At 38.9% G+C, this 24,918-nt stretch overlaps 1 protein-coding gene across 9 annotated transcripts in view; it reads right to left on the reverse strand.

Annotated features, from left to right (window-relative positions):
• The window catches only part of LOC124139482 (sodium-dependent glucose transporter 1-like), a 46,250-nt gene extending 21,860 nt beyond the window's left edge, over window positions 1-24,390 (reverse strand). Inside the window, exon 1 of one of the 9 annotated variants that reach the window (XM_046506576.2) lies at window positions 24,214-24,390. In XM_046506576.2, the coding sequence (XP_046362532.2) occupies window positions 24,214-24,335 (122 nt within the window). In that variant the 5' untranslated portion in view covers window positions 24,336-24,390. Of the gene's footprint in view, window positions 1-377; window positions 471-15,150; window positions 15,247-24,213 lie in introns of those variants that run through there. The other 8 variants (XM_046506564.2, XM_046506575.2, XM_046506569.2 and 5 more) reach the window with 8 other exon arrangements.
• Window positions 24,391-24,918: the final 528 nt, after the last annotated feature.

The following is a 24,918-nucleotide window of genomic DNA, read 5'->3' on the forward strand; positions in this document are numbered from 1 at the left end:
ATGGTCAAACAGAATGACATCAACAGAACGTCCTGACAAAAAGTAACATATTGTGTAAGTGAATTTTAGATAATACAGATAAAAATAGAATTTTCGAGATGTCGAACGTACACGACAAGACATAGTTTACATAACAGATATCTTTAATTAACACCAAACACATGCCGTACACTCGAGCCTTACTTAGAGAAATATTCAGACAAAAACACCAAGTAGATAGATTGCCACGGACAACAGAAAACCCGGAAGACAATCACCAAACATGTATTCCCACGCCCAAGTCAACGATCCGCGAAAGTCAACAATAAAATATCGACAAAAATAAAATAACAAAAAATAATTTGTATCGAACCATTATGACATAATATTAATAATACCTGAACAGCTCAACAAGGAAAGCCCAACTCACCCCACGGCGCCGGCCTTTCCTTCCTATTACGTCAGGTCACACATATATACATACACCAGAGGGGCATGTGGCTGTGAGTAATATGTGTCATCAAGATAAGACTGAAATATGCCCTCGCCATGTATGAACGGGGTCGAGAACATGCAGCATTGATACTCACTACACTGAAATCTAATTATTAAAAATAAGAGGGTGACAGAATGGCTATAAAAAAACGTCACAGGTAAGTGAGGGGGCGAGTTTGGTTTAACGCTGCTTTGAGGATTAGAGTTAAATCACAGCGTGTCAGCTTGATGTGGGAGGACAACTCGAAGTAATGTGGCGTTTACCAGTTTTGTTGAATCCATGAACCTTGAGTGAGTGAGTGAGTGAGTGAGTGAGTTTGGTTTTACGCCGCTTTTAGCAATATTCCAGCAATATCACAGCGGGGGACACCAGAAATGGGCTTCACACATTGTACCCATGTCGGGAATCGAACCCGGGTCTTCGGCGTGACGAGCTAACGCTTTAACCACTAGGCTACCCGACCGCCCCCCATGAACCTTGAGACATAATCAGGTTCGCGAGTTCGAACCCTAGGTCATACATGTAGGTTCGAGATTGGGGTGGTGTGAAAGCTAATAAAGTGTCACATCAGATGCGGAGGCAGACTTATACATTATACGCATGACTCAGCTATTGTGAATGGGCAAATGTGCATATACATGGACTAACATTATACAAAGGACAGGTGAGGTAAGGTGAAATTGGGTTTAACGTCGCGTCCAAGATTATTGCACCGATATAGCGACATGCATGCACGTGTATGTGTGTGTGTGTGGCTGCTTGTACTAGTTCGGACTGATTCCGATTAATAGTGCTAGCACACTGAGATACCATGCCACAGTTAAACATGAATACCCCACTCAGACACAGTATACTGACTCCGAGCCGACCAGTCCTTGTTTTAGCCCCTCAATGCCGAGCGCCAGACAGGGTAACGTCTTTTGGTATGACGCGTCCGGGGATCGAACCCCGGACCTTCCGCTCTCCGGGCGGACGCTCTACCTTAAGACCACGGAGGCGGTCATACAAAGGACAGAAACATTTCAAATAATTTCCGATAAAGATAAGTATAACAGTCGATAACATCTTCTATGTATTAGTGTTGAATGAATCGGGTCGATGCATTTTACATTCAGTAGTGTTTGCTTACTATTTTACGGCGCACTCCACAAACTTCCCGTATGAAGGCGGGTTCGGGTCTGGGCCAGACAAACCAGTGATTGATATTATGAACAACGTCCCACGCCGTCGGGGTACGATAACACGCAGTCAGCCAAGTCACGGAGCCTGACACCCCATCCATAACGTTGATTTGTATAAGTACAGGTTACTGGGTACTTTCGAATCCGGAATCCCCATGGAGGTACTTGTTGTAGTGGTGTTTTTAATTACGTGATAAATTGATCCTTCGTCCCATAATTTCAGTCGGATTACACAGATTTCTGTTGATGAATAAGTACCCACTTCAATATGCTGACTCAGTCACAAACCTTGTTGGTCTATAAACATTAGTGCAAAAAAACTGTAAAATGTTTATGGAATGTGTATGCAATATACAGATATATTTGGCACGGGCTATAGTCTTAAACAAAGACTCTAGGTGCTGGTCTAGAGATCACCACATTCCGAAAAACAACAGGTGAAAGATCGTAGTTTATTCTGGACCTAATTTGGTTCGTTATTGATTACTGATTGAGTTACGGATTAGTCAGAGTCCGGTTTGGACAAATTCCACAGTACATGAATTGTCATAAATATTTCTTTAATGGCCGCTTTACAGCCTGGCTGCGCAGGACCCTCGACAATCGTCACGCAAAAAAACACAGTTTATGTACCCACATGGGTTCTAAAGGTATAACCCTGTTTGTGGTTGCCCTCACCGCGGTATTGCAGGAATGTTGTGGACTGAGGGACAATAGGAGGTATACCGAGTTTATGTAATTGGAATTGAAAGAACTGTTGTTAAATTTAATGTCTATTTAAATTTAACAGTTTGTATAATGTAATCTGTGGCTGGGTAACTGTGAGTAAAAATATATTGGTTCAATGAAGACTGGGGTAAGAAATGAATTGGCAACCAATTTGCACATGACCCTTACTATGTTTGAAATGTAAATTTGTGCCGAAAATAGAAATTTATTAAATTGCGATTTTATTTAATTTTTCACAGTTTTAAATCTAATTATATTTATGTAGAAGTATTCTTTGAGTGCTGACTAAGCGCCAGAGTTATTTTTTTATATATAATATTGACAACGTAAGATATTTTCATTTGAAATAGGTTGTACTTGTCGTAGTGCGTTTCAACGTATCTCTGTTCATGAGAATGTTAGCAATGTGGCACAAAACATCATCATATGAGATGTTTGCGTTGCCATTTCTTTACAATGACACCCGTTGCTGTGGAAACAAGTCTGAACTTCCAATTTTGCAATACTGGTTCCATTTTCTAAAACTCAGAATCTTACCAATAGCGACACCAAGGTGACTTACTCTAAGTTCTTCACATGCAGACAAGTAACACGTGTCAAGTTCAGCTGCTAATTCTGATAACGACTTATTATTGAATGTCATCAGCCACGAATCAATGGACGTCGAAACATCCTGGTCTAATATTTACACATAACAGAGAAACTATCATGTTTGAAGGAGGAAAATCAAAGAAAACATTCTGTGTTCCACCATGATACAAAAATAAGGAATGAAATACCCCTAGATAAATATGGGCATTGATTACTTGTAAAACCATCCACCGAAAACAGAGTTGATCAACACAGAAATACTACAGAAGTTCTATGTAAATACATCATCTGATAATAAGTCAGAAACATATATGCAAAATCAATGATAAACAACATACAAAGAATTATGAAAAACGTTAACCTCTATCCGTGACATGTTAAACGTGACAAAGTTTTACTTAAACAGTTTTACCTCTTTCAGTATTCACCAGGAGCAAGAAGAAGCTCTGAAATGTTGTGACAAAGAATAAACGATAAAACGTGTCGTGTACTCCAATTATTATTATGAGGGTCCGTCCATTTGATCTACAGGGTATGAGGTTGGGATTTGTTTTAAAAAAATAATTTGTTTCAGATAAAATTGAAAAGATTTTGTTCCCTGGTTTAAAAAAATTAAATTGTTCGCAGAACTGATGTTCACTCTTCAAGAAAGGAAACGCACATGTAGTACGCTTGCACGGTATACAGGGGCATATGGTACACCGCGAGAACTGTGGTTCAGGGAATTTTGACAGCAAATCGCTGCATCAATCAAATTCTTCAACATCACCTTCTTCCAATCATTGACCGCCAGAGGGAGCTGTTTCAACAGGATAACGCTCCACCGCACACTGCTCGTGTCACGGTAGACAACCTTCATAATGCCAACACCAACGCCTTGCCTTGGCCGTCGTGATCTCGATTGACGTGTACGTCAACGTCAGAACACGCCGCAGACACTCCCACAACTGGCCAACGCGTTACAAGCAGAAGGGCGCAGAATTCCACAGGCAAGAATTCGTATACTTATCCAGTCAGTGCCGAGGAGATGCAGAGCCGTGATTGCTGTCCGGGGTGGTCACACGAGCTACTGAGTTCAGCGCAGCCTTGTGGCCTTATGTGACATGACAATGAACAGTTTTCAATGCCTTTGTACAACGACAACATGTGACTATCGTGCTCCAAATTTTCATTTTTTTATCTTTGATATTAAATTAAATTTATCGACTTTATTAGGTACAACAAATTTACTAAAATCTACCTGTGCGTTTCGCTTTTTGAAGAGTGTATGTCCTGAATGAACTGTTGCAGCGTATAAAACAAGGGAGGTGAGGTGTTGCCTCAGTTGGAGGAAAGGGTAGGGGTTATTTGCCACGTGGTTAACAACGCTTAACTGCTAAACAGTTTAAACATGTCCATCAGTATTCTTTGATCTAACTGAAACAATTAGTCGATAAATTCAAAGATAATATAGAGAAAAAACGAAATATATTTTCATTGTGTTCCATAATATCATCAAACCATCCACGATTCACTAGGGCTTTGATGATACACCTTTATCCACATAGGTACCACTAGACCGTCATGTAATCCCTGAAATAAAGTTATATATACAGGTTAACTCTAACCTCGACTCATCAAGCATTGGTACCTATATGGGAATCTTGTGAGTGGAATGTACATAGACTGCTGGAACTGAGAAAGAGATGAGAACGAAACGTTGCTGACTGTTTTATTAATTATACGCACTTGGGTCTGTTAGAGAAACAGTATTCCACATATTCCACTTTTAATATTTGTTTTACGACAAGCACGGGTATTGGACATCTATACTGCTGAGGTTATATTAGGATTTGCATCGGAATTAGATATTTTTTTCAGCTACAGCTACAAAACCAGATATTTTTTTAATTGAAGCCCATTTAAAAAAGAGAGCAAAACACCTTGCAACAATGTAATTCTTGTGGCAGGTAATATTTTTTTGCAACAGTTGAAGCATAATTATTTTAAAAAAACAATTTTGGGGGAGAATCTGTTTTTTCGATGAAGTCCCAGGCTCCTTCACCCCTGGGAAAACCATTTGATTAGTCATACATTGCCGTTAAAACCCTACATGTACTATATAATCACTGACAACCAAACTTCATGTTTCAAAATTGTCACTTTTCCCTAAACAACCCCACTATCTTGTCATATATCACATGGATAACCCAAGTATACTCCCCACTATATCGTCATATATATATATATATATATATATATATATATATGTAATCAACCATAATATTTAGTCATACATCCCCTTAATTCCTCTGATTTTTGAGTTACTTGGAATGAAGTCCAGATCGGCAAAACCGATCGTCATCGAGTATTGATCATGACTGAAGCTGGAAAACACGGTAACACGGTTACCGTCTCATTGCTAAAAATGCACTGATAAACAGTGCGCAGGGTCGCCCAAGAAGCGGACGTCAACGTGTAACGTTAAACGTAAAGACATGGTTATGATCCGTTCTCACTCGCGCCAACGCCACCTACCAGCGTCAACTAAGGCCAGGCAGACAATTAGCAACCACAACAGACCTGCGTCCGTTGTCAACGGCTACTCTCAGCTGACGGTCGACGTCCATACTGTAGGAGGTGCATTTCTTTTGGAATTGAGTATATGTAACAAAACATCATGGGTTTAATGGTTACTATTTCTATTTCGACCACAACACAACATATTCATTAAAATAGTTTGCGTCTGTTATACGTCTTCATATAAGGTCAATCAATACTCTCCATATGGGCTACAGTCAATACGATAAGCACCTAACTTTAGCTGCTGTATCAGAACGTCTTGATGTTTCTTAAATACATACAATCAACTTTAGATCAGTGTCCAATCGTATTTATAGTTTAGATTTGGTGGTGTCAATATGATAGCTATCTGGATTTAAAAATGCCCCACATACAAACTTTTTTGTGTGTCCGAGGTCAATTTGCTCTAAATTAGGACTTTTGATGTATAATTTTGCATATAAGAATAAGTGCATTGAACTGACTGATTATACTTGTAACAGCAAGATATGAGTGAGTGAGTATGGTTTTACGCCGCTTTTAGCAATATTCCAGCAATATCACGGCGGGATACACCAGAAATGGGCTTCACACATTGTACCCAACAGCAAGAAGTAATAAGTTACCTTGAAAGTCAGTATGCTCTGTAAACTGATATCGGTTCGTGATATATTGTAGGTCTTTATATGTTTCCTAAAATATGGTACTTTCGTTTAAATGATTAGGTTATCACGTGTGTTTCTTGCTCGCGTCGTCAGTTATCACTTAGTCCTATTCGGGAGATTGCTCCGTATTTCAGTGACCTGGTAGCAACATTGTACCCTGATTCCGGATCCTCCGCGATAATGACTCTTGGCCTGTCAGTACCATATTCATTCTCGTGACCAAGACCTGCATAACTGTTGCTTTTTTATATGAACTGACTGAGTAATGTGTGATCAATCAAACTGCCTGACCGTGTGAATGAATTTACCCTTACCCTTACCCTCACCGTGACTCTCACCGTTACCCCCAACCGTTACCCTCACCGTGACCCTCACCGTTACCCTCACCGTTACCACCATCGTTACTCTCACCGTTACCCTCACCGTTACCCCGACCGTAACCCTCACCGTTACCCTCACCGTTACCCTCACCGTTACCACCACCGTTACTCTCACCGTTACCCTCACCGTTACCCCCAACGTTACCCTCACCGTTACCCTCGCCGTTTCACAAAGGAGATTCTGACAAGTCTGATAGCACCACATTCGTACTCCTGGCTAAGACCTGAATCACTTCGGGCTCCCCTCCCATATTAAGGGGGCGATGGCGCAGCAAAGTGGTCAAAGCGTTCAATCGTCACGCCAAAGGCCCAGGTTCGATTCCTCACGTGCGTACAATGTGTGAAGCATATTTCAGGTGTCCCCCGCAATGATATTGGTGGCTTATTGTTAAAAGCGGCGTCAAACCATACGCACTCATTCCCATATCAAGTGCACACTCCGCGATATTACTGAAATATTGCGCAAGCGGCGATAAAACCAACACAGTTATGATTAGATTATTTTTCGTTTTTTAATAATTTTTTTGTTGCAGTTGAAACTGGTCATAACTTAATGGAGTTGAAATCATTTTTTAATGCATATATTTTAATTCGTTATTATTCGTTTGTTTCAGACTTTCTTCTGGGACTGGCAAAATCAAAACATGTACTCCACACACTTACTGTGTGTATGATCTGTGTATTGTGCGTCCTCTTTGTACCACGTGCACAATCAGTGAGTACTCCACAAACTGCATCCACTGCGTGTATGGTGTTTGCTGTGAGTGTGTAATCTGCGACATGTGTGTAACATAAACACAATCACACGCTCCACACACTGCATACACTGCGTGTACGGTGTTTGCTCTGTGTCTGTGTCTCTGTGTGTAATCTGCGTCATGTGTGTAACAAAAGCACAATCACACACTCCACACACTGCATACACTGCGTGTATGGTGTTTGCTCTGTGTCTGTGTGTGTAATCTGCGTCATGTGTGTAACAAAAACACAATCACACACTCCATACACTTCACACACTGCATACACTGCGTGTACGGTGTTTGCTCTGTGTCTGTGTGTGTAATCTGCGTCATGTGTGTAACAAAAACACAATCATACACTCCACACACTGCATACACTGCGTGTACGGTGTTTGCTCTGTGTCTGTGTCTCTGTGTGTAATCTGCGTCATGTGTGTAACAAAAACACAATCACACACTCCACACACTGCATACACTGCGTGTATGGTGTTTGCTCTATGTCTGTGTGTGTAATCTGCGTCATGTGTGTAACAAAAACACAATCACACACTCCACACACTGTATACACTGCGTGTATGGTGTTTGCTCTGTGTCTGTGTGTGTAATCTGCGTCATGTGTGTAACAAAAACACAATCACACACTCCACACACTGCATCCACTGCGTGTATGGTGTTTGCTCTGTGTCTGTGTGTGTAATCTGCGTCATTTGTGTAACAAAAACACAATCACACACTCCACACACTCCACACACTGCATACACTGCGTGTTTGGTGTTTGCTCTGTGTCTGTGTGTGTAATCTGCGTCATGTGTGTAACAAAAACGCAATCACACACTCCACACACTGCATACACTGCGTGTATGGTGTTTGCTCTGTGTCTGTGTGTGTAATCTGCGTCATGTGTGTAACAAAAACACGATCACACGCTCCACACACTCCACACACTGCGTGTATGGTGTTTGCTCTGTGTCTGTGTGTGTAATCTGCGTCATGTGTGTAACAAAAACACAATCACACACTCCACACACTGCATACACTGCGTGTATGGTGTTTGCTCTGTGTCTGTGTGTGTAATCTGCGTCATGTGTGTAACAAAAACACAATCACACACTCCACACACTGCATCCACTGCGTGTATGGTGTTTGCTCTGTGTCTGTGTGTGTAATCTGCGTCATGTGTGTAACAAAAACACAATCACACGCTCCACACACTCCATACACTGCGTGTATGATGTTTGCTCTGTGTCTGTGTGTGTAATCTGCGTCATGTGTGTAACAAAAACACAATCACACGCTCCACACACTGCATACACTGCGTGTACGGTGTTTGCTCTGTGTCTGTGTCTGTGTGTGTAATCGGCGTCATGTGTGTAACATATACACAATCACACACTCCACACACTGCATTATATGTGGAGTGTGTGTAAAATTAAAAAATCTATTTGATTAAAACTATTTTAGCTCCAATTACTAATTTGTTTTAGGGGAGAGGGGATGCGCACGCACGCAACAAATATCTTCACAACCTGTCGATCGATGGAAGGGGGTTTGAAAGGAAAAGCAAAAAGGGATGTATACGTTCATCGTGTCTCGAAAAAAGCATGATTTTAATTTATTGGTTATTGAACTGGTAAATCAAGTTCATTGGTTTGAAAACTCTCTGGAACCTTACCATGACGTCAGTTATATATATATATCCAGTTCTACCTATTTCAATCAGTTTGAATCATATTTTTTCACGTTTAAGGACTGGTCCAAACATTGTGCCAAATATAATATATATCTAAGAGTATTCAGTTAGTAAATCATCTTAATTATTCATTAGTCTTCTGAGAAGAAGGAACAAACTATTCAATCTCTTTTCTCTATTCTTTTATCTTATGGTATATAGTTGACCATTCACCTGTTTATCGATAAATATAATCTTGACTACATTCTGATTAAATACTATTTGACAAGACAAACCCTTACCATCTTCGTTCAAACATGGTCATAATAATTATTTGTTTCTACTTTCGCGGTTTTCCACATCCGTAGACAAAGTATGTTTCGTCTTCACAATGTTAACGTTGTCATTGGTGAATGTCCAACGCATACCGCAAACATCCCCCGTCGTTTGGACATAACAAGTCTTCTTCTTCATTACTAAGTCATAGTGATGATCCTCATTTCTTCAAGATGTCATCGTCTTTGTCCTTGTCTGAATTGGTCTTCCTGATTGAACTTCAAGCCAATGTCAACCTGAGACGGTGGCGGTGGATCTGTTTTGGTGTGGTGTGGCTACGCAATGACAGACTGACCTCACTCAATATTGTGCAAGGAATTCAAAGCATCACTGGACAGTACTGTCGGGCACCCTTTGTTGTCTCATTTGGAAGGTGTGTGTGTCGACGTTTTGGCTTTCGGGACGGGCACGAATCGTCAATGCTCACCTCCAGCAGGACAGCATCCATAGAATTCCATGGCCAGCAATGATCCCAGACCTTTCCCCAACTGAACACGTCTGTGACATGAAAGGGAGACGTGTGCGTCAACGTCATTGGCCGCCGACCACGTTGGTTGAACTTAGCCAAGAGGAGTCGGACAGACTCCCTCAAATCGCCATTGGGAGATAGGCAGTGTGCAATTTCGAATGAATGAACGTTTGACAAATCGTAGCGGTTTTACTCACTACTGATACAAAAACGTCAACTTAAAAAAATGCCATCTACCCCAAGATGATCGTTAGCGGTCATAACGGATACTTCGCTTCCGTTTGTAATGTATCCCAATTAGTTTATTATTATTATACAACTATTACTAGAAACTAATATCTCTTACAAATTTTAAGTTATTTCCGAATATCTCCTACTTCTTTTAAGAGTATATTTTTAAATAATTTCAGAACTGCTGGAAAATGTCCACGTTACTAAAAATTGTTCGATTTATTAAAAAAATGAGATATGACAATGCAACATTAACATGGTTACTCACCAGAGATGATGTTCTTCTTTTGTGCTGTTTGAAGGATTGTTAATTTTCTCAAAGAGGTAAGCACCTCGTAGTTTTCCACACCATTAACAGTAGACAAAGTCTCTCTACTCAACAAAAGCTAACAAATGTTGGGACTGACCATATTTGTTTCTATCTTTATAAAATAGCCTACGAATTGAACATATTGAGAGGTGTGGATATTGAACGTGGGTTGAACTCCTCATAGACAGTTCAACTGGAGGGCATTTAAAGGAACATTGCTGAGTATGTGGTTATAATATTAATTATATTTATTTCATATTTTGAGTGAATCTATAAGAATATTAAGAGACTTGTTATCAGAATTATTTGAGTAAGTAAAACATTTGTTGTCAAGCATGTTTATTCCGTGTTTACTTCTTACTATCACTGTTATTCAACCAACAGTATGCATGAGTCAGGGCTTTCCGTTTGTTGCCTGTGCATGTGTCAGCTGGTTGTGTGCATTCTCCGGAAACACAGGCGATGTACAACGTTAACCAAGTAATGGACATGCAGTCATAAGTGCAAAGGTCTCTTCAGAGCAAAGGTCCATGCACAGCTGTTTTATTACAAGTTGTAGGATGGTGAAACTCATCTTCGACCATCCTACCGACAGGCTGTCCTGATGTTGTATGAATTAGTTTATTTCGAATTCAAATTTGGTTTCCATTGTAACAACACGCGGACACTTATTTTTTTACCATTGCTCTCAAATGTATGCAGATACATTTAATGAAACATGGCGGCGGACTTATGTATGGATCTAATATGTGATTTCCAATTTTGCACCTACTTTTATTTTTATTGCCCATGACAGCATTTTCAGAATGGTGACACATATTATTAAGCTGCAAATTAAGGGGGTCGAAGTAACGTCGAATTTCACAATGTCGCAAGACAACAACAACAACAAAAGAACATATATGTTGGGCCCACTACTAACAACACATATGCCAAAAGTTCAATACATTTTAAAAGAAAGGGGGAGTAATATATATTTAAGAACGTGTTGTGCTTTGACGTTAAAATAGTTCAAGACAAAACTGAACTTTATTACACAACACATTGGGGTAGGCCAAAGTTGACTTGCCGAGTTTAATACTAACCTTTAATTGTAAGTTATTATAGACGGCTTGAAAATGGACTGATTATCTGTAATACGCGGTGGAGTAAATTGAAAAGCCTCGAACAGGGCAAACTGACGGTCTGTTTCACCTAAATCCCTGCACCCACACGATAAGAAACACAGTACATTGTACGTTCTAAACGTAATAAAATCTTAAATCGTGCACCTGGGGTGTGATATGGCATCGCCGTTGGACAAACATGGCGGAGGAAGAGCAACAGCGGTCGTTGTTTATTTTTGCAGTATGTTGCTAAATGTTTGACACTGTACATGTTTATACGTGGTTATGAAACACTTCAAGGCCAACTCGTGCCTTTGTCCAGAGACAGCCGTAACTGCTGGGGTACCCGCCCGTCTCGGACAACTTTGTGACTCAGTTAGCATGGACACACTGGTTTGAATATGTCTTTGTACAGTAAATTGCGTCATCGAGACGATTGGGACACCCGCATCCATCAGGATTTCATGTTTCATGTTCTTTTCTAGAAGGGTGAAGATGGACTTCCACCGCTGCAAGTGTGTAACAGTTAATAAGACTTCTTAAAATGTCTGAAACAGACACAAGCGGTTCTCTTATTGAAGTCAAGATTGGATTGAAATGTAGACACAGATGAACCTCGGTATCTCAAACTCTGCTATATATATATATATATATATATATATATATATATATATATATATATAATATATAAATATTTGTTTTCCCAAACAAATTCAAACCAGTGTGTCCATGCTAAGAGATGGCTGACACCATCTTGTCATATTTCTTCCCTGATAACAATATCAAATTATTCGACAAGTTTAAAGAAACTATTTCATCGATCGATAATTGACGTTGGTATGCAATCATGATTGATAGTAATGGCAGAACGATGTTATCGGGGATACCTTAGATCATGGGGAGGTAATTTGAATAACATCATGATGTCAGCTCATTATGATGTAAATCAATGCGACAAAGTACAGTCGGCGCCTTTGATCTTTTGGAAAAGCATCTTAGAAAGTATTTGTTTAAATATGGCTGTCGCGGCGGCCATGTTTGATATCTGATCGGAATTATGTGGGCAAGTATTTTAGACACCGTTTCTACTTCATCGGACTGGTCGTTTCAGAGATGTCGAAAAAATCCGACGGCCAAACAGACGATGGACGTAAGTCAGGTGAGCTAAACAATACAATAACAGTTTTCATGGTTGGAATAAATAAAAACAATAATGAAAGATTGTGCTGTGTTAACATAGTTGAAACAGAATCATGATCATGAAAATCAACCTTGATTATAAAGAATTCCCATTCGCCACTTAGTACCTCTTTGAAAGGCCTTGGCATGGGTGTAGGGGTAGGTTTGCCTTGTGTGAAACCTCGATATTGTCACTGTCTAAGAAGTAACTTCTCTGAGAGGCAAATAGAAGTTGGAGTACTAAATAAGGATAAGATATATGGATGAACAACTTCTTTATTACATTAAGGAGCGACGTTTCGGTGTAGGTTCTAAGATTGTTAATCATTAACTGCTGGATTAGTTTCGGTGTAGGTTCTAAGATTGTTAATCATTAACCGCTGGATTAGTGAGTGAGTTCTGTTCAACAGCGCTTTGGACAATATTCCAGGTACATTACGGCGTGTCAGCTTATTGTGGGAGGAAAGCCAGAAGTGATGCAGGTCTAAGACGTTTACCATACTGATGAAACCAAAAGGACTGTGAGGTGCTGACGAATCTAAAAACACATTCGGGGCGAACCGACCTGCAAGATTCCTAATACCTGATAGAAAATTGAGTTAGCTAACAGAGTGGTGTTAGAGGGATTTGAATCACACGTGTGAGGCCTGCAAAAACACCTGGCGTAGTGCCCCTTTAAAGGGGCACTGATGTACAGCAATTCCCAGGGACTTATTGTTATTGTCCTTTCCCCGTGAGTACCCGGATGATACACCGATTAGTTCGCGGCCTGTACTGCGCCAACATAAAGCGCATTTGTCACTTTTATTGATATTATAAGGGCATGTCGTCATATGCTCAACAAAATGAAATACAGTTTTGTCTTGGAAATCATAAGGAAATGTAGGTATTTGTAGGGTAGCATCGGTCATGGTGACGAAGTTTTGATAAGTCACTTGCTTGGTATAGTGCGATTTTCGTTTTCACTATTTTGACTTGTAAAGCAAACTAAATATATCAGCTGAGCATTGCTTACTTATCGTGTGTATATTCCATGTGTAAAAGGACTAAAATTTTCACTCTGTAAATTTACCAAACGCCTACATTTTCAGGTTTTTTACAAATTGACTGAATATTCTGTCCATTTATTTTATTACGATGACGCTTTCCGAACATGTTGATGTTTAATTACATCACCCAGTGACTGAAAATGACAGGATTTAAAGAAAACGAAAATCAAAGTACACTTTTATATGTTTTGGCTTCTAGCGCTAGCATAATTAATCCATTTAGATGTTTTAACCCCGTTTGAACGTCTTAATAATGTTTAGTCAATCTGTTAAATAAATGGACAGATTTTTCAGTTCACATGAGTGAATATTTACACATTTTATAAATTGCCTGAGTGAATCACATTTTGCACATCGACTGTAACACATACACGCCTACAAACGAAAAGGCTTGTGGAAACAACGACAACGTTATATGTATAATATTAGGCAATTACCTTGTTCGAGGAATGTATCCGTGAATATCCATATAAAGGAACAATATCCCATACGTCTGCAGCTGTACAAAGAAACCTGTTCGATGTCACGTGTCTTTGCTCCAATCTAATATTTTATTTAGCGTTTCGGGATATTATAACTCGTTTCTCGACTGATCACGTAAGTGTATTTCAGGTATTGTACACAGGTCTCATTGGTAAGCGGAGAGAACACACGAAACAACTTTTTTCATGATGTCCACGGTTCTTTAAAAAAGTCCTTTGAGTTAGATAACAATGAGTAATTTTTTCAACTAATCCTTTGAACATAGTTTTTACGTCTGCTTTAGTAAACCTTGTCATGTTAACCCTTACTTTTGACAAATCCACTGTGCAGGATAACAGTGATTAATCAATCTGACGTATTTTCGGTTGATCCTTTGATGGATGTTTTTTGTAACTCAACTGATCATTCCTCTCTTGCTTCGCTGTCACGTGCATATTGTATAACATACATTTCAGCCCACTTCAAACCTGTGTTCAGATTGAATAATCACCTGACACTCATATGCGTTAGCCAGCAAATCGAACCTCGCGACAGCTAGTGAGTCCTTGCGGGCAGTATCGGACAGCCAGGTTCTTGTTTGTTTATTTGTTGTTTAACGCCGCACTCAGCAATATTCTAGCTATATGACGGCGGTCTATAAATAATCGTGTTTGGACCAGACAATCCAGTGATTGACAACATGAGCATCGATCCATGTAAATGGGATTCAATGACATGCATCAACCAAGTCAGCGAGCCTGTCCACCCGATCTCGTTAGTCTTATTCTAACCCGGATCTTCACGGGTCGGACAGCCGGGAAGAAGCCAGAGATTAGTGCCCCTTTAACTTAGTGATCATCCTCCGCTGACGGCTTCTCTTCACACCGATACATACTGTGTACACATCAAACACACGAACCACTGGTTTATCGGAGAAATAAAGATGATATCTAACTGGTAGATGTGAATAAATTAACACTCATGGCCAGGACATACATATCCGGAAGAAAATCATCCAAAAATAGTAACGCACTTACCTCCTTATGGAAAACACAAGAAACAGCAGACTTTGAAATGCAGAGTACAGATGTAGGGAAGCACTCCCGTTACTTTAGTTTTAAACTTCCAAAGTCTGCCAATGTAGGCGTTGTCTTCCGTTGAAGCATGCACGTGATGCGACGTGACATATGCTATTACCATGGAAACGTTTCGTGTGCTGTTATAGCATTTCCATAGTAATCAAAGTAGTCTCTAAACACAAAGCAGTTATGTCCCCTTGCCGAAGCTCCGTTTCAACATTACACGGTCGGGCGTATTCAGGTTGCTAGAAAATCAAGGTTGTGGGTACTGCATTAATTCAAGAGCGCACTGCCTTGGTGAAGACTGAAAGACGCTCTGATTGTTGAGAGAGAGGATTTGTATTTCGGAAATTTAGAAGAAAGTCAGTAATTGAATCTTGACTAGATTTCACTGTGGTTATTGTTATGGACGCTTTTAACGATAATCGATTTTGTTTGATGGTATTATGTCGCTCCCAGATTGTCAGGACACCTGGTTCTCAGTGGGTGCAGCGTGTTAAGAACTGGCGCGCCGGTCGGCATTAACAGAAACAGAAACAGTTCATTTTCTCCAAACCAACGGCGGTGGTACAAAAGTGTTCAATGGAATAAGCATGTACATATAAAGTACAGTAAACTACGGTTATAACGAACTCAAAGGGACTACTAATTTTAGTTCGTTATAACCGTAATTCGTTATAAGCATATATACAGCATAACTACAGCAAATAGTCGGGACTAAAAAGTTAGTTCGTTATATCCGTTAGTTCGTTATAAGCGTGTTCGTTATAACCGTTGTTTACTGTATAAGTATGTGTCAAGATGACAGTATATCATGCATGGAGATATTGTGTCGTTTCTGTTTTGTGTTTTCGTACTGCTTTAAATATTTCATCAATAAATATCGACAGTTCTTTTAGATGTCTAACGTTTTAATTGGGTAATAACTTCTTAAATCTACACAAAACAGACCATTTATTCTGGTAAGCAATTGGTAAGTACACAAGTCTATGTTTTGACAGAGCCAGGCATCTAAACAGATAATGAAATTCGTCTGCAACTGAAGGAGACTTGAACAGTTCACATACACGATCTTCTGTCTTTAGTTTATTCCAATCACCAGTTTCAGTCGGTAAATTATGGTTACATGATCTGAAATTTTAAGATTGGGATATACATACATGTATCTATTTTTTGTCATTAAAACGTATCTTTCACATTTTGGCTTTTCTGTGAGATACTGATAAATGTAACCTTTGCTGCTCAATGCCATGTTGCATCTCTATTTTTGTACGAATTGATCCTGTTGTATCTGGCCTACCTTAGCAACCAGTGATGTCGTATTACAAGTGATAGGGTTACAGAATATGTGTGTTAGTCCACAGTTATATAATATAGTTTTAATCCATTCTAGCCAGAACCTCATGATTCCTTTCAACAAAGTGATAAATCTTTTACAAAAGTTTCTTATCACACGTAGGTGTTGCGATGTTATGCCAGAATTTAATTACACGTTTTGAGAGGTTCCCTGTCTATTTCCCCATGAACCATAAAATTGGTGTTGATGCACTTATCCAGTAGCCATTTTAAAAAAAATAATCACGTTCAATAATTTGTAAATTTTCGTATCCGAATATTTCCGAACCATATAACAAGATAGGTGATACCATAGAATCAAAATTCGAGATAAGGCAATCAAGAGGTAACTTTCTTGCTCTCTTCAGGAGACAGAACATAGCTTTCTTGGAATTAGAGGCCATACATGCAGATTTAACTGCGCTTATCATCCTTCGATTTCTATGGAATTTGTTGTCAAGGTAAACATAGCTATCCATCTCGAGGTGTTTTCCACCATACATAAACTAGAGTTTACTTCGTTTAGCCGGGCCACTGCCAAATATAATAATTTTTGTTTTTGAAATGTTAACATCTAGTTTCCATTTAGTGCAGTATATTCTAAACGAATCAAGGGTTTTCTGTAAATCGGCGGGGCATCTACTAAATAAGACTGTATCATCAACATACAGTAAAATTATAATTTTTGTTATAATATCATCACCATGATTGTAATCACATCGTGACACAAATTTTCACAGTGACAGTTGTGTTCCAATAGAGATTTCTCGTGGTCATTTATGTACAATGAAAAAAGTAATGTAGATAAATTTCATCCTTGTCTAACTCCGGAAAGGCTAGGGAAAAAATCTAATATGATTAAATACTGCTGTACGGGTATTAATGAGAATGAGAAATTTTCCTCTGATAACACTTTTCAACAGTTTGTGTAAAAGTCCCAGACTCCATTCTTTGTCAAAACCCTTGGTGAAATCTTTAAAGGCACAATACTACTTTTGTTTGCTATGCTTAAGGCTCTGCATCCACATATTGATGATAACGATGTTGTCTACTCCTGAGAAGTATTTCTCAAATCCAGCTTGCACGGGAGACAGGATGTTTTTGTTATCAGTCAAACATGACAATCGTGTATTAAATTTTAGTATACTCGTAAAACAGTTTCCCCAAGCAACTCAAAATTGTGATCTAGATTTGTAACAGTTTGGGTCTAGCGGGTTACTTTCTTTTTAAATACAGGCTTGATCACACCAGTTAGACATGCATCTGGTCTGTTTCCGGTAGTAAACACGACATTAAAGTAATCAAGATATACGGGTGTGAATAATTCTTAGGAGTTTACATTATATACTCATGTACAAGGAGATCTATACCAAAAGCTTTGTTATTTTTCAGACTTTTTACAGCTTTGCGTTTTTCTTCTCTGTGATATCACTATGGAGCATTTCATCATCGTGCATAGTAGCATTTGGATATTCTTCATCAATAAATGTGCTTGTATTCATATCTTTATTTATATCACAGTGTTCATAAACTGTTTCGATATCTGGCTCAATGTTATTCACCGCACTCTTATTCTTGTTTAAGAGCGTTACAAAACTCACGTGGACTTTGTTTTCAATTGGTTCTAAAAAAAATGCATAAATGGTTTCAATGTTTCTTGATATGTTTGTCCAAGCATTTCCTTAATATTGCTTAATAATAGTGTTAGTTTCCTTATTTTTCTTAGCTTTACGGAAATAGTTCCTTCGTTTTTTACATTCGTGACCGAACCAAAGTTTTTGCTTTCTCTTAGTTCTCACCCCGAATGTTGCACATGCAGCCTTCGACTAGGACATTTGCGATTTCGTTTGCTATCTCACTCATGGTGGTTGGGACAGCGACTTCCAATTTGCGACCTTGCTAATTTGACAAGACAATCAACCCGGTCTCTATCGATATTATCAAAGTATATCTGCTTTTAGTATTCTCAAATCTTTTGGGCTTAGGTTCACAACCCGAGTTATTTTCACCCGTTTCTGTTATGTGGTTTTGACTTTGAGAACATTTTGATTGATCTACAGAAAACTTTATTGGGCAGTGTAATCTGAAAATAATGAGCAGTAACTTTTGATTTAAAACAAATATATTTAGTCATATACTAAAGGAGTACAAACGAAGATGAAACGTAACTATTGTGACATGTCTTTCTTATGACTAATGTCCATTGTTTTCCCAAGCTGTATCTGAAGGTGACAACAGGTCGAACGTTACAGGACAGTCCCACATGCTAGTCTCGGAGATATGACGTATACAGAGTTGCTGTTTCGCAACTGAATCTATGAACTCATGTCAGCAATGAAGACTCGCGTTCGGTTTAAAGAAGGCTGTGTTAAACACAGAGAACCCCATACACTCATATGCACAGAAAATAGTAATTGTCATGGTGGTCGTGTTCCCATGTGTCGCCTTATGATAACGTAGATTTTGTTATTATTGGAGCATATAATTCAAAATTCTACCCATTTACTTTGAAGATTTTAAGAAAAAGTCTACTGAAAGGAGAGCCGTTTGTTCCAGCTGTTTTCGTGGATATGCAACCTGCAGCAAAGAAAGTATCAGCTATGAGTGGATGATAATGTGTACAATTTGAATGGGTTTTTTCAAAGAGTTCATCAACACAGTAAATAAAATTGTTTCTCAATAATTAGTGCTGCACGTTTGTATCACCAACATGCTGAAAATATTCAATATATTTTCATGTAAATGTCCATTGATGCCGAACTGTGGAACGGGGGAATCTGCCCACCTGTGATCTTATTGTAGTTATAACGTCAGGCTACATATATAGTAGACAGTCGAATGTATTATTATTCAGAACCAAATAACGTTACTAATATATAGAAGTCGATGGGAAACCATTTGGTTGTGAGCAACCTCACATTTTTTTCAACCTCATGAAAGTGATATCTGTCAACTCTGTATCTGACAACACTTCCGACATACTATGATTCGCCAATCAGCGTCCTACATTCTGATATAACATATACAAATAATTTAAAAGCATAATCGAACCTGAGAAGTATCTCACTCTTTTAACAGATAGTAAACAATGTAACATGTTGCTGAGACTGAGAACGGTGTTGTTAAGTTTGAAAGTTAACGAAGGGAGATGGTCGAGGATTGATTTCAGTTTATGTCCTCTTTGTAATCTTGGGAAAGAAGATGAATATAATTTTTCTTAATATGTAACTCCTATAAGATCATAAGACACCTCTATCTGCCTGAAATGTATTGCCATAATCCGAATATCTATAAATAAGGACGCTTCTGTCTTCGAACGATGTAAGGTTATTAAGAAACTTATGTAAATATATATGTCAAAGTTATGAAGTGAGACAATGTTTTGCAAACACAAGAATATATTCTATGACAAAAGTTACGTATGAATTCATGTACCATTGTAATATGTATGTATGCACTTAACTATATATGGGCCAGTGGCCTTCATACGACTTCAAGACTCGAATACTTGATACGAGTGAACAAAGAATTCAGACCAGCAATCTGAGTTCTGACCTCCAAATTGAATAATACGTACCAGTTCCAAATGTTAATTAAGATTATATTAGTACTGGTATTGTAAACACCCTGTTGTTTCTGAGCGCCATGGAATTGGTATGGACTGTTTGTGTTCTGGGCGGCTTTTCTTTTGTACAAATCAAAATTTCCGGATCGAGGTGGCACAGAAATATGGCTGACATCTAATTGATTCAAATACCAACTTCTCTTTCATTTCGATTGGGTTGTCAAATCCGGCACCGAGTTGACGCTACTTCCTATTTTAATGCCCTCAGCCCTTCACGCAGGGGTATCGCATCAGAGTAAAGATCTGACTTTATTCAGATTTATGTTCTTTATCAGGTTGATATGAAACGGAGATGCCGTTTGAAAGAGAAGGAAATGTAGAGATGTGACTAAGTTGTGTACATGGTTAAAAGACTGGTCAATCTGTGAAGCGATATGGTCCATATCATAGAAGTAAACCACGGGTAATTTCAGTTGGCAACAAATTAATATCAAATACATCTTTGCCCTCAAATTTCAAGTGGAAGTAGGGCTGCATCCTTGATCTAGTGATAGAGCGTCCGCCCGGACAGCGGAATGTCCGGGGTTCGATCCCCGGCCTCACCATACTCGTGCTTTGGGGTTTCATCAAAGTTGAACCTTTCTCCACTTACTCACCTAAAGTTTATGTACAATGTTATCTCGAACCCATAAGCTATCCATGTTATACATGCATGTGTAGCCATGCACCAGCTCAGATTCTCCACCGGCTGGTGAGCAGCGCTATTTACTTTTTATAGGTGTATTTTGTTGTTTGTCTTTGGTCTTCGGCGTTACATATATTGACATACTGTATGAAGTTGTGTGATACAGGCAGACATTTTACTCAATACAAGGCCTCCGGCCCATAACACATTCAGCGCGAATGATTTATACGACCTAGTTTACATTGATATTAGGTTTATACTTTTCCATTTGATATAATATGATGCATTTTACATATACGACCCGTGTTACGACCTGTAAAAGAATTATTGAATGAAAAGTGTACGGCTCTTTAAAGATCTTAATAAGAGTGGGTGAATATTGGTGTTAAACATCGCATTCAAGAGTATTTCACTGACACATTGACGTGCAAGCACGTGTGTCTGTGGCTGTTGTACTAGTCCAGACTTATGTCGGTTTTATAGTGCCAGCCCACGGAGATACATAGTCTATATATCATACAGATCCTGAAATATATATATCCAATACAGCCCATGCAAATCTATAATAGTTGGTAAGTCTAGATTAGTGAAGTTTCAGGTGAAAATGAAGAGAGTCACAGGCCTCCTTTTCATTAAAATATATTTTATCAAGATAACGTATTTTTTTTATTTCAGAGACTAGATGTTTGTCTATGAGATACTATGCCGCAGTGTAACCCCACTCACACACATTATTATGACTCTGATCTGACCAGTTCTTGTTTTATCACCTTAATGCCGAGTGCCAGGCAGTTTATGTCAATGCATTTTGTATGACGGCGCCATGGTAACGAGCTTAGAGATATTCTTTATCCCAATGTAATTTGTACAGACAAGTAAAACATGCATGCCTGTACGCCTTTGTGGGCCATAGTGTACCACATGATTATGATAATAATAGTAAGTGGAGATTTACTATGATTATGAAAAGGGCCTGTCGCTTTTATATATTTAAATTAATCAGTGACCAAACAAATACTTTTCTTGGTTATTGAGGCTCAACTTGTAAGCATGTCAATATTTAGAATTTCCATGTCATTCAAACACCATAATATTCAAAGCCTTCAACTAATACTTGACACGTTTTTATGCGTGTAGCTGATGGAGTATGAGAAAGAGATGATTTGTCTGATTTTTAACGCCGTACCCAACAAACGTCCGGCCTTATGACGGCGGCCTGTATTAAAAATTGAGTCTGAACCACACAATACAGTGATTGACATCATGAGCATCGATCCACGCAGTCGGGGTACGATGGCACGTTATCAACTGAATCACCGAGCTTGACCATACATTCCATTTGGTCGCCTCTTACGACCAGCATGGATTTTTGGGGGACGTATTTAAACTCAGAATCGCCATGGTGGGGCTGAAATATTTCCAATTAACTATGAAAAGTAACAATCAGTTACAATCAAACACCATTGTGTCGAAGTTGGTTGAAGGAACTTACGTAAATGCTTCGAGTTATCCGAAGTTCGACACAACCGGTAATAATGAATAAAGAAGGAATACAATAAAGGGACAATGATTCCACGTTGAGACAACTGTAAGTTCGACACATCAAAGTTTGACTCAACGATGTTTGTAATTTAATAATAACCGAGTCTAAAGTAGTGAACATTTCATGGGTGTATGTGTCAAAATTATTATATTACTATGATGGCTCGCTATGCAGAGTTGCGTCCCTTGGACACACCAGAAACCTATGATTGTGGGTTCGAATCCCGATTTGCCCCGATTCTGTTTCTAGGTTTGTCAGCACCATATCCGTGCTCGCGGGTTTCACCGAAGTGGTAAACGTCTGAGACCGGCATAACTTCGGGCTTTCCTCCCACATTAAGCTGATATAACGGGAATACTGTTAACAGGGGCGTTAAACCCAACTCACTCACTCACTACTATGATGTCATTAAACATCACGCCAACAATAATGCCTTTATTACGTCATCAATGGTGTTTGAATTACATCAACCCGTGCTCGTGGATAAACTTATCATGCATCACCTTAAGCTTCCCTTCCACGTCAGGCTGAAATACAGTTCAAAGCGGCATTAAATCAGCTCACTCACTACCACCTGTTTTAGCAAGTATACTAACATTATCACAGAGGCGGCTATGACCCATTGCCCGATAAAAGAGTCTAAATGAAAGGACAACGTGAACTAGCCCCAGTTCAGTAAGTATATACATATATATGGTGAGAACCATTTTCTTCACCTCGAAACTATGACTGAGGACACGATCTTCAGAAACATTACAGTCCGTTTTTATGTGTATTTAATGCCAGGCCATGTCAATATTTCATGTACAATTAATGTGTATTCGAATAAAGATGAAGGGTCGTTGCTTTTCGTTTTGTCTTCAGTCCAACTTTTTGTTCTCTCTCCGTAAACCGGACTTAATTACCGGTCCCAACCGAGTCCGAATTTTCCATACAAACACTGAATAAGCCGAGACACCTCATCATAGGCTCGGCAGCTACTCGTCATATATCGCCACATAAAGAAACATCATTAAGGTGACACATACATGGAGGTGACCGGGGACCATCGAATGGGTTTGGCAAACAGGGCTCGTGTGCATGTGCAGCAAACACACTTTGGCAATTACCCTTCACTACTTATAGATTTACTTGTGTGATGCGATTGTCTCGCATCTATAAAGAATGGGACATAGTCAAATGGACTACTAATTTTAGTTCGTTATAACCGTAGTTCGTTATAAGCATATATACAGTTTAAACACCGTTGTGAATTTTTCTTTGAGGATGCTTTAGGTGTGGATTTGGTGCATTATAAATATGCACATTATTTTTTTATTTGAGAGAACTTATGGATGTAAACTTCTTTCTCATAAATATTCCAGCAATTATTTATCCCAATATTAAGTTAAATATAGGTATTAACAGTACAGATATATTGTAAACAATTCCACTAGGTTCATAAGACTCATACATTTAGTGACTTTAACATAATTTTCCCTCGACGTTTGAAATAGTGGCCGTTTCACGTATCTTTGCCTTTAATTTTGTTTTCCTCATGTAAAAAGTGTGAAACGTGCAGAGGTTACTTTCTAGTCATATGAACATAGTTTCATAACAATATGTCAAAAGGACAACAATGGCATTTCTTAGCAGGCCAAAAGGTCACGTCCCTTGTCAGTGAAAGCACATTAACTGCACAATGCTAATGCATAGCGTATAAGTTCAGTAATCTATGGTTATAACGAACTCAAATGGACTACTAAATTTAGTTCGTTATAACCGTAGTTCGTTATAAGCATATATACAACATCTATACAGCAAATGGCCGTGAATAAAAATTAAGTTCGTAATATCCGTCAGTTCGTTATAAGCGTGTTCGTTATAAACGTATTCTTCTGTATAAATACTTACAGTGCTGCATGATCTGTGACTTGAAAGAGGTCCTGCTTAATCGATTGATGGGGGAAGATGGAGAGCCATGATGGGAACGACGACAGACCAGCATCACACAGTGGACATGGCACGGCATACATTTTACTAACAAGGATGGATTAAGAATTCCCAAACAGTTACAAAACATGTACCTTTCGCACCATTATGCACATGCGACGTGGTTGAAGAGGAAAACAAACTGCAATGTTGATTTAACTGTCGTAAAAATAACTGCCGTGTGGGATCAATTGTTATAAAGATAACACTAATTGTACTTTGCATGACTCACAGTGTTGAGCGTGTTTTGGCCAGCGATTACTTAAATTGACATTCCAAAGCAGCTAATTGATGACATTCCAGCGCTGGGAATTACACAGAACACATTTTCAAGTTTAATTGCGCTTTGATGTCTGCGTGTCAGGCAACAAAACCAGTCAATGTATACTACTCAACATTTCTTAAGGACCACATCTTCGACAAAGGAAGACTATATTGGTCCTTAGCAAATGTTGTGTAGTATAGTGTAGATGTATGAATACTTTTGAAATTAGTTTTACGTTCACAATGTAGCTTTGTTTCTGGTGCATCGTCCATTATCCAGGGTATTCCATCTCCACCGAGAAGTTTGACGTTAACGTTCGGTTCCAAACCTTCTACTTGAATCTGATTCGATTCGAATGACTT

The sequence above is a fragment of the Haliotis rufescens genome, unplaced genomic scaffold, assembly GCF_023055435.1.
Source record: "Haliotis rufescens isolate VD_foot unplaced genomic scaffold, xgHalRufe1.0.p SCAF_1, whole genome shotgun sequence".
NCBI classification, from domain to species: domain Eukaryota; kingdom Metazoa; phylum Mollusca; class Gastropoda; order Lepetellida; family Haliotidae; genus Haliotis; species Haliotis rufescens.